At 43.6% G+C, this 11,115-nt stretch overlaps 1 protein-coding gene across 1 annotated transcript; it reads right to left on the bottom strand.

The window, feature by feature from the left end:
• Positions 1 to 336: 336 nt before the first annotated feature.
• LOC109466289 (orexin receptor type 2-like) lies at positions 337 to 9,834 on the bottom strand. Its single transcript, XM_019763997.1, has 7 exons — positions 9,665 to 9,834; positions 5,988 to 6,225; positions 5,364 to 5,489; positions 3,606 to 3,698; positions 2,965 to 3,217; positions 1,521 to 1,642; positions 337 to 647 (listed from the first exon to the last, which is right to left on the bottom strand). The coding sequence occupies exons 1-7, from the start codon at positions 9,812 to 9,814 to the stop codon at positions 448 to 450; spliced, it is 1,182 nt and encodes a 393-aa protein (XP_019619556.1). The 5' UTR covers positions 9,815 to 9,834; the 3' UTR covers positions 337 to 447.
• Positions 9,835 to 11,115: the final 1,281 nt, after the last annotated feature.

Raw genomic sequence — 11,115 nt, forward strand, 5'->3', positions numbered from 1 at the left:
CACGTAACCTTATTCACACGAGACTTTACTGATACGTGACGTCAGCAATTGATAAATAGTCAGTAATTAATCAAACGATTTTTGTGTACTCTTTGTGTAAGAATAAATTTCAGCATCTCGCTATGATTACTACCGCTACTAAGCTTCATTTCAACACAAAGGGTACACAAGGATAAAAGTTTTAACGACCACTGTGGCCTTCATCAGGATGATTAATGACCAATCACTTCCGAGCGTAATCTCGCGAGAGTTACAGTTACAGACATGTGACCTTATTCACACGAGACTTGACGGATACGTGACGTCAGCAATTGATCAAACGATTTTTGTGTGCCCTTTGTGTTGGAATAAATTTTAGTATCGCACTTTGCTTACTACCAACACTTCCATGACGTTGTAGCTCTTTAACGAGACACCCAACTTGCAGCAATACGGACCGTTTGAGCCTCACACAACCGTCTCGGTGAAGAAGGGGTATTGCCGGATGGACTCCAGCCTGGAGCCGACGTCTGCCGTACTGGTCGTCTTGGTGGTCATGACTCTGGAGATGGTGGGCCGGGTCACGGTCACCTCGCGGATCAAGTTCTGCTTCTTCTTGTTCGCCTGGGGGCATCCGAGGGACGCCTGGAATCCGCTCCGAAACTTTTCTGAAAAGGTAGGTGGGAGGTTGGGTGACACTAGATACAAATATCTCAATTGTGATGCAATTTGTTCTCAAGTACATTAGCCAATGGGCAACGCGATATGTATACCACAGTAGAGGATCTTGTTCAAATTCTACAAATTCAGTAGTAGCTGGGTAATAAAAGATTAATGCCTCGCTCCGAGGTGTATATGGTGAGATAATCTCTGGTCAGGTGCCATAACCACCGAATAAACTAACGAGTGAGCGTAGCGAACGAGGTCGCACCTGACCAGGTTTTATCTCACCATATACACCGACGATAAGGCAGAGCATTAACGTTATTATCGTATAGCTTATCCAACTGACACGCCCCCAGATCTGCCTGCGATATCTGTTCTACTGGGAACTGAGGTGCTTTGCCGTCCAGTGGCGAAAAATCTCACATTCTATGACATTCTATCACATTATGACAAGACGTCTTTTGCAGAAAAACAGATCGTCTGCGGTGACCACGCGACAATGGAACAGTCCCACTTTTAGTGGGGTGTCAAAAATTATGTTTAGTCTTTTTCTCTTTAAATTTCATTTATGTCTTTTTACTTGTGTTCGTTTTTCAAATAAGTTATTCAAAATAATCTACAATGTGTTTTAATACTATGATACTATACTGAAAGTGTTAGTGTCCTGTCCCCTGTACTGAATGGTGCGGTCCAAAAAGTGGTCTGTTATAGTAATAACCGACCACTTTTGAGGTTACGCCCCGATAACCAATGGTAAATGGAGCCTTCTGATTGGTCGACGTCTTCTGGCTATATGATAATACTATTTAAAAGTGACTCCCGCTCAGCCTACATATTCAGTAGTTGCTGGTTGATACTATTCAAAAGCGACTTACCGCTGAGAAATCCGTAGATAACAGGGTTGATGGCGCTGTTGAAGTAGATGAGCCAATGGGCGACGCCGTAGGCAGCATACATCCCGCCCCGGTCATTGGTCACGTCAAACGATCCAAGCACTCTGGGAACACGGGCAGACAGGGTCGGATACTTTCTTGTACGAAAGACCATACAGACAACTGCGATAAGGCTTCATCGGGACATTTCTCTTCGTTCCACACCAATTTCTCTTCGTTACAAACCAAGTTTTCCCGTTCTACATTCATTTCTCTTCGTTCCATACCCATTTCTCACCGAAGAGAACGAGGAGAAATTTGTGTTATGAAAAATTGATGTGGAACGAAGAGAAATGCGTGTGGAACGGCGAAAAATTGGTGTGGAACGAAGAGAAAAGGGTGTGGAACGGTGAAAAATTGGTGTGGCAGAACGAGGAGAAAAGGGTGTCAAACGGTGAAAAATTGGTGTGGAACTAAGAGAGATGGGTGTGGAACGGTGAAAAAAATGATGTGGAACGAAGAGAAAAGGGTGTGGAACGGTGATTAATTGGTGTGGCAGATCGAGGAGAAAAGGGTGTGGAACGGTGATTAATTGGTGTGGCAGATCGAGGAGAAAAGGGTGTGGAACGAAGAGAAATGTCCCGATAAAGCCTTGTCGCAGTTGCCTCCATGGTCTGTCATATTCTTGGGCAACTTATTGACTATACATGTATTGTTCCAGGCCTCGACATTCCTCTTTTCTCTGCATTCCTGCACTGGTGCAGATACAGAATAGCAACTCTGTCCTTGGTGCTGAAGTTCTTGTAGATTTTTATTATTATGATAATATATTGTCTTCTTCAATAGACTGACCCAGTGAGACTTGTCACATGACTTCTCTGAACTGGATTCCCGACCCAGGCTACGGACTACGGACTAATGAGATGGGATTACGGTTGGAAAATAAACAAGTGCGCCAGAACATGTCAGACGAAGGCAGCAGAGCACTACGACATGCCAGTGTCATCACTAACGTGATGTTGGGCATTAAAGAGAAGAAGAAGAAGAAGAACTGTGACGTTAACACTGGTCGAAAGCTGTAGGTAAGAACAATCTAGTGTTGGAACAAAAGTTTTAACTTTAAAAAACATGTAACTACCAATTAAGATGAACTTTCATGATAAAAATGAAGTGTGTAGTAATATAGCTATAACGAAGTTTCGAGGAAGCAAGTATAAGGAAGATACTTGACTTTTTGAACTGTTTGGCCGATACGTACGTTTAGGAGTTGTTTTTCGTCTACCAGATACCCTTGACCTAGTGTTAACGTCACACTTCAAAGAAGCCACGTGACAAGCCACACTGGGTCAGTCTACTGAGGAAGACCAGAGTGACTGGTCGAAAGCTCTAGGTGAGAGAACTTTTTGTGTTGGATCGAAAGTTTGAACTCTAAACATAGGGAAGTTACCTTTTCATGAAGTTCATGACCATAGATGGCGCCCAGCAGACCGCAAAGATGATAACCACGGCGATCAACATCCGGGCAACCTTTCTTCGAGCGAAGATGGTCTCTCCTGACCTTTGACCGATGGTGTCCCTGGAGGGGCTCGCGCTGCGAGGCTGTTCCTCCGCGGGGGACACGGTGTGTGAGCGCGGACTGGGCGGGCACTCGTCTGCCGGGGACACGGTGTAGGGCCGGAAATCGGTGCTGAAGTCCGCGCCTGGGTGAGTGGGAAAGAATTTAACAAATTTAAGTTAAAGTTAGGAGTCATTCAAAGGCATCCAATGCAATCTCTATATTTACATAGTGGCATTGTACAACATCTATCAAACTAGAAACTTTCAAGGTAACATTTTCAAAGCAAATGTATAATGTTTACCTTCGCATATGGTCTGCACTGTTAATTGTTGCACAGAATTATATATATAGGGCCACAGGAGTCTAAATCCCTTCTGTGATAAAATTGCAACATGATGTAACCTGATACCGGTTACCATGGTGACAAACGTCTGGTTCAGGTCATTGATCTTATTTGTTTCGAACGGAAGAAGAAACAGAGCAAAAACAATATGTTTTCCAATGGTAAACGACATGATGGTGGAACTCACTGTTTTTCAGCCGTAGGCTCCGCCGGAACTGTCCCACGAGACTACCGCGACGTTTCCCGACGTCATTTCCGGTCACCTTGAGGGCGACTGTCACTAATGGAGGACAAGAACGTTACATGTATAAAAATGGGTTTGACAAAATACTTACGTGCGTGGTAACAGTCTGTTCTCTGTGAGCCTGGGTGCCAGACTGCTTCCAGGGCCTACTCTGTTAGGCTATGATCCACAGGCACGCTATACGCCTATATTGGCCTGGCATCCAGGCTAGCCTTCTATGCATACTACATACAGCAATCTCCTATCACTATTTAATAGGGGTATTTATAAATATGACGTTCAGGTGAATTTAACGGAGCAACTTTCAGAAATGTGAAATGATGTGACCACAGATGAAAACATGGGGAAAGGAGAATTTTGGGGGAAATGTGAATAGTGAATTGGGACGCTGAAAAGACCCACTGGACATCCGGACGCTAGACGTGGCCATTTCGACATATCTATGTATGTGTAAGTCCCTGCCTTATTTGCTTACTGTCCATTTAATTAAAGACGGCATAGGAGAACTGACTCTGGGACCATCATATATATATATAAGGCCCATTTTGTTGTTTAAAAACTCATCCCGCTCCAGTGTTCAGCGTAATTCTGGACTGTCTACACTATTTCACATGTTCTATAAATTTGACAATTATGCTCTTCCAATTCTAATGTAGTCACATTATGATACATTACTTTCAGTTTTTCCATCCACTCGGGATAAATGTTATATTTATACACCCGTTAGTTCAAGTCACTACATTTACTATTTGTTGCTATGTATGCTTGAAGAATGTTTTAATGTTAATCCTGAATCTACCCGAGGCTAAGTAATTTTGAAGTAATTTTAATTTGTTCAGGGCTAATCAACGTCAGTAGACAGCTTGACGCCTCTTTAAGTATTAACTAGATTGATGGCACGCCTGAAGTGGTACAGATAGACGACACAATCTGTATTTTTATTCCTACACTTAGGGAAACGTATTAAAAATACGTAAGTACACGTAATTAATTTAGCTTTAGCTAATTGTCAACCCAGGATGCTTGGATTTTGTTTCTTTGTTCTATTAGGATTAGTTGGACAAATGTTTCAGACTAGTTTTCGTGCACTCCGCAGGGATGATGATGTAAATCTACTGTGTGGTTTTTAGTGAACCACCAACTTGATGATAGATGGCAGCTTTGGCTTTAGCTTGTAACGGTGTGTGAAGTAGAAAGTGCTTGACTTATCCCCCCCCCCAAGAAAACGAACATATTCAACTGAAATATTTAACACATTGATGATCAAAAATCTCTGTGGCAAGCTAGGTTGTGTAATTTTCAACTCCTGCTTGCTTTACATGATGGTTATCGACGTTGAAGAGTCTCCAAACAGATGTAAAGTCGATAAAAGGAAAACGCCACCAAAAAGACGTATGATCACCAAATTACCGACGAAAACCGTGGACAATCCGGGTTACGTACTGCGCCTGCGAGAAACCCAGCTTTTTACGGTTTTCGTTGGATATTTCTTCGACCTTGCATCAAAATTTTGCCCGTTGCAGACAATATCTTTTCAGATACAACATTTGAAAACTACAGACGGGATGTCATCATGAAAAGGCGAATAAACGTTCTGCCGAAGTGCCATGCGCAAATTAAAGCGCAATACATTGCGCGTTCTGCGCAGGGGCTCTGCCGACGTGCTGTACTTGTACATGTTCGCAGATCACGCCAACTCACGCGAGATTTGGTTGCTCCATAGCTTCCAGACGATCATGGTGTAGGCGATGGAGATGATACAGAGCGGGACGATGTAGATCAGTCCGAGGATGGCCGAGTGGTAGATCTGACCGTAGAACGTGTTCTCTGGAAGGAAAAAATGACACAAAATTGTCATGGCTCACAGACCAATACAACATCCTGCAAGTAAAGTGTTTCGAAGGAAAATTGATTGTCTTCTGTACTTAGTCATCTGGTTTACGGTGTTGATGTTAATTCCTTAGTTAGTTCTGTTCTGGTTAATGACAGGTTAAAACATAACTTCCGAATCTTTCAAATTTAGGCCATAGTTAGTTGGTGGTTGGCTCTTGTTCGGGGGTAGGTACAAATTTGACTCAACTTTAACCCCAAGTTCAATTCGATTCGTATAGAACTGTTAACAGTAGGCGTTGCCTACATCTGGTCAGAATGCTCCCGAACTTCAGCCAACCTTGGTCGCAAAATGTGTGACAGGGGCTGAAGAAACAATGCATACCACATGTACAATCATTGTATCATTTTTGCTTGAGTGCGCCACCACTACGTATTCTTCTGGTTAAATGTTGAAATGATAATTTTAAAAAGTCTATGAAAGGCTTTACCCACCAGGCCAATGTTCGTCACACATGACGTAGAGGTTGGTCAGGTCACTGGGGAACGTGCCGGTTGTCTTGGAGACGAGCAGTAAGGGGATGGTGACCAGGAATGACGTCACCCAGATGCAGATGATGATGTTCCGCGCACGCGCAGGGGTGCTCTTGAACTTCAGCGGGTGGACGATGGCGTACCAGCGCTCTACTGCGACTGCGCACAGGGTCAGGACAGAGACCGAAACGGACACCATCTGTGGTGGGAGAGATTAAATTTTAGATTATTTGCTATTGTTATTTTTTACTTATCTATTTATTTCTAAATGCCTTTAAAAAGACATCCAATGCGCCTCGGTCTCCCTCTAGGGCGGGACCAGGTGGGGGGAGGCGGTTCTCTTAGAAGAGAACCTAGTTCCAGGGGTGGTTCCGCCCTAGCAATGTGGCCGAAGAGGCGGAGACGGGCAGACTGGGAGCTGGTTAGTTCTTTCTCTCAGGTCGTCGTTGGAGACGTGATCAAACCACCTGATTCCCAGGAGCGCCGCCTGGACGTCTTCGACTCCAAATGCCAGCGGAGAATCCTGGGAATCAGGTGGTTTGATCACGTCTCCAACGACGACCTGAGAGAAAGAACTAACCAGCCCCAAGTCTGCCCGTCTCCGCCTCTTCGGCCACATTGCCAGGGCGGAACCAACTCGTTTGGTGTGAGAGAACCGTGCTAGACCAAACACTGTTGAGGCTTGACATTGCGGAGGCGGCTCGTCCTATGCGAAGCTGGATGTCGGAGTCGCTCTTGAGGTCATGGTACCTCCGAGGTAGCAGAACCTGTCTACCGCCTCAACGGGGTAAGAGTTGACTACCAGTCCTGCAGGGGGGGTGATGTAGTCACTGAGGCTCTGGACTTTAGTCTTGTCCCAGCTGATCATCAGTCCCAATGGTTGTGTTTCCACGTCCATGGCCTGCAGGGCAAGCTGGAGTACTTCCAAGACTTCTTGTCACATCATCTGCGTAGTCGAGATAAGTGACAGTCACGCCGCCATAACTAGCACCGCACTCACACCGGTCCATTGCTCCCGCCATGACGAAGTCGATTGCCGTGTGTTATTTCGGAGATGATAATTAGAACTAGAAATGAAACATTTGCAAAGCAAATGCATAATATTTACCTTCGCATATGGTCTACTGTTAATTTTTACTCAAACACATTATATGGTGACAGGAGTCCAAATCCCTCCTGCTATAAAATTGCAACATGATGTAACCCAACACTCCATGGTTTACCATGGTGACAGACGTCTGGTCCAGGTCATTGACCTTATTTGACAGACGTCTGGTTCAAGTCATTGACCTTAATTTGTTGGGAGAGGAAGAAGACGAAGAAGAAGAAACAGAGCAAAAACAATATGTTTTCCTTCCTATTTACTCCGTGACTAATGCATGTACCCGCAACCGACCGTAAAATGTTCATACTTAGCGAGCTGACAGATCCGTTGAAATATGCGCCGCCACTGTGAGATATACCGATGTGTGGGAGACAAAAGCCGGAAGATGTAGTCACACTGTGATCTTGGGGTTATGTGAGGTGAGAAAAGTTTTCACCTGAGCGTCTCGTGTCATTCACCCTTTTTCATTCCCAGGATGCATAGCGCCAGGAGTCAAAATTCCCAGGATGCATAGCGCAAGGGGTAAATATGACAGAATACGACATGCATGTACTGTTGACGTTTAGTACACAGCTTCCTTTCTGTGTGTTTATTGTGTGGACCATTTTGTGTTGCAAATTCAATGACACCAGGAAAACCTGAGTATGAAATTCCTGTGTTTTTCTAGTAAACACGTAACAGTTTATTTGTAACGCTACTCTCTACGGTGGTAACTGTATACAGTCTAGATATTAAGGGAAAGCCCTCTTTATTTCAGATTTTGTTATCGGCGAATGTCAAAACACCACAGGAACACAAAATTCCGACTTCTGGCGCTATGCAACCTGGGAACTTTTACCCCCCCCCCTCGCTATGCATCCTGGGAATGGAAGAACGGTGAACTACAAGTATCAGATCAACACCTGTCACTGTACTGGTCACGGGTAACCTTCGGAATGGATTCTCCCGTCACGATCGTTAATGCCGGTTGACCTTTAACATTTCAATCCATGAGGATGTACCCGGAAGAGGGCGAGGACCGGAACGCTTCAATTAAAGGAAGGCCTATGGACAGTATTCATCTTTTTATAGTCGCAGGGACACAATGCCTTGAATATTTCTCATCTGGAACGTTCAAAGTCGATGGCAACTAACATGTGGTTGGTTTTTCTTCAGTTTCACATGGTCGGCTTTCCAGTCTCGTCGTTAGAACCTTAGGACTACGCGTTCCAACATTTGAGCCACAATGGCCTTTTATCTTTTAAGTTTTATTTCTGTTGTCACAATGCAGGCCTGTCTGTAAAGTTAAAATTCTATCATGCAAAAATCATAGTAGGGTACCGGGTACAGGAGAGAGCTGAAGATATGGTAATTAGAAAAAAGCATACATGGTGTCTCTCAGAAGCAAAATGAATTCGGAGATCTCAGACATCTATGAAATATTTAGATCCTGTGTGATGGTGACTGTGTCTTCTTCTCATTAACCATGGTGTCTATACGTCTTATTTTTATCGTACAAGGGAAACAACTCCAGCTGTCAAGGAGGTCATGTAACAAAAAGCATATGTGAAAATAGTGAGCGCTACCAGATGTAGATGTGATTAATGCCTCTCTCCCTCTTGGACAGACTGAATCCAACCATGTCCATTACAACTTGTCTTAAGGGCCATGCAGAGACACAGACACACACACGGACACAGACACATACACAGACATACCAAAAACTAGAATTCCGAGACCTTATACCTCCATGAAATATGATCTTGATATGTAAATGTAAATTTCTTCTTTAATTGTTCAAATGACCTCTGCATTAACATGATATATGCATCGTGATGTATGTTAACTTTTGATTAACTTACAGATGTCCCAAGTATGACATTCTCATCATTCACCATTACGAAATCATAGAATTTTCACATTAATTATGCAAATTAGGTCATCATTTGCATAATTAGTATCTGTTGAAGTTCCGCCTGCCATAGGTTACATAGTATAATGTAAAACACTGTAATTGTAGAATTTCCTCATTAATTATGCAAATAAAGTCCTCATTTGCATAATTTACATTTAATTATGTACATCTCTCTCTCAGCTACCTACACACCAAAAATAATGAAAATATGTTGTTCCTGTCTGGACTTATTGGCTTTTAAACATTTCGCCAGAAAGTGCCCTGCAGTTCCAGAACAAGCCGCTAGGGGGCCCAAACTTATATGACTTCTTTCCAAGCACGAGAGCTACCTTCCATCAAAATTTCATGACCCTAGCATGTCCAGATCGCGAGATATCAAAACCGGAAGTTGCGCTGCAGTACCAAGGGAAGCCACTAGGGGGACAAAAATCTCATCATTTCCAGTTTTCGTCACACCCTACCAACACACCAAGTATGAAACCAATCCATCCAGGCGTTCTTGAGTTATCTTGTTGACCAACAGACAGACGGACGGACGGACGGACGGACGGACAGATAAACGCAACTGAAAATATAACCTCCATGACACATTTCATGGAGGTAACAATACTTCCATACAAGACCCATGTATGTACTTGCCTGCATGTACGAGAAAACCTTGCACATGGTCTCTCCGAAGAACCATGTCTCCATGATGTCCACCACCAGGGTGGGCGGCAGACAGATGATGGTGACCAGCAGGTCCCCTGCCGACAGGTTCACGATGAAATAGTTCGTCACCGTCCGCATGTGGCTGTTCCTGGCCACAACCACACACACTGTGTGGGGAAGAAGAAGGAAACACTAGAAAGGTAACATCTTCATACCAAATGCATAATATTTACCTTCATATGGTCTAGCACAACAAACTACTGCTCTTTTTATTCTTACACAAACACATTCATATACTAATATATGGTGAGTAGCCCTTCCAGCTCTGTCTTGCTACATAATGTAACTCAGTGCCTCATGGTGTCTGCTGCTGCACTAGTTACCATGTTGACAGTCATTTTGTTCAGGTCATTGACCTTATTGTAATAGGAGAAGAGGAATAATAATAAGAAAGAGAACAATATGTTTCCTTCTGCGAAGGTAAACCCAATAATTTTGCATTTCGATACACATTGTAGGTGGTCATAACTGTAGCATTACAACTTTAGTCTTGGAAAAAAGTCTCCGGTGCATTGCTGCACGGCCCGGTGTGTTGAGAGCACTAAACTAACATTTAACCTTGCCCCCGACCTACTCCTAACCATTTTTGGGCGAAGTTCGGCTAATGCTTGAGGCCATGTTCGTGAATCTGTGACATGGGCTTATAAGGAAAGATATCCAAAGTGTTTGGCAGGGAGGACTAAACATAACGTTCGCAGTAACTACTGAAGGCTGTTATCTCGTACGGTACCTGGCAGCAGCAGGCTATTACACCAAACAACTGCTGAGAAACTGCTGCTGCGATACAGTCATAACCAACTATCGCAGAATGCGACATTCGTAAATTTATCAGCACAAACGGAGTGCATGCAGGCATTTTATTGTTTCCCAGAAACGTTACCAGGATTATGACTTGTTTTTTACACCTCTCTATGCGTCAGAAGAAGCTGTGTGGAACACTAAAACGATCTCTTCCTCGGTAGTTTCTTCTCCTGAGAGCCCTGCTATACTAGTTGTCATTCCGTACATTACGTACGCGGTATATTTATCGACCGGCTTCTTGTCGAAGAGTGGGAAGTAATTAGTGCACTTATGAGAAAGTTACGATTCCGGCTACGTTCAGCCGACCTGAGCTAGTAGCTCTCCTTTTCAAGGTGACTGGGAAAGTGAGCAGGAAGTGTGACGGTCCTGCCACTGTTACTGATCCCGTCTCACCTTTATTACCACATTTTATTGTAATGTGAATGAATGAATGAATGATTGAATGAATGAACTTTATTGCTCTTGAAATTAATACTGCAAACTACTATTGAATACAATATATGAGTTACAATATGGTCATGTATTGATGGCCCGGTCTCGCATATGGAATAGGGTATACAGAAATTGACCTATGTAGG

Source organism: Branchiostoma belcheri, unplaced genomic scaffold, assembly GCF_001625305.1.
Source record: "Branchiostoma belcheri isolate BF01 breed outbred unplaced genomic scaffold, Haploidv18h27 scaffold162, whole genome shotgun sequence".
Lineage (NCBI taxonomy): Eukaryota > Metazoa > Chordata > Leptocardii > Amphioxiformes > Branchiostomatidae > Branchiostoma > Branchiostoma belcheri.

Bases quoted from the DNA above. Each gene is read 5' to 3' on its own strand.
- LOC109466289 (XM_019763997.1), bottom strand. From the start codon at position 9,814: ATGCGGACGGTGACGAACTATTTCATCGTGAACCTGTCGGCAGGGGAC. The intron at 6,226-9,664 runs GCAAGTACATAC...CTCCCACCACAG, and splicing joins AGGTTTTCTCGTACATGCAG to ATGGTGTCCGTTTCGGTCTC. The intron at 5,490-5,987 runs GTGGGTAAAGCC...TTTTCCTTCCAG, and splicing joins GTGTGACGAACATTGGCCTG to AGAACACGTTCTACGGTCAG.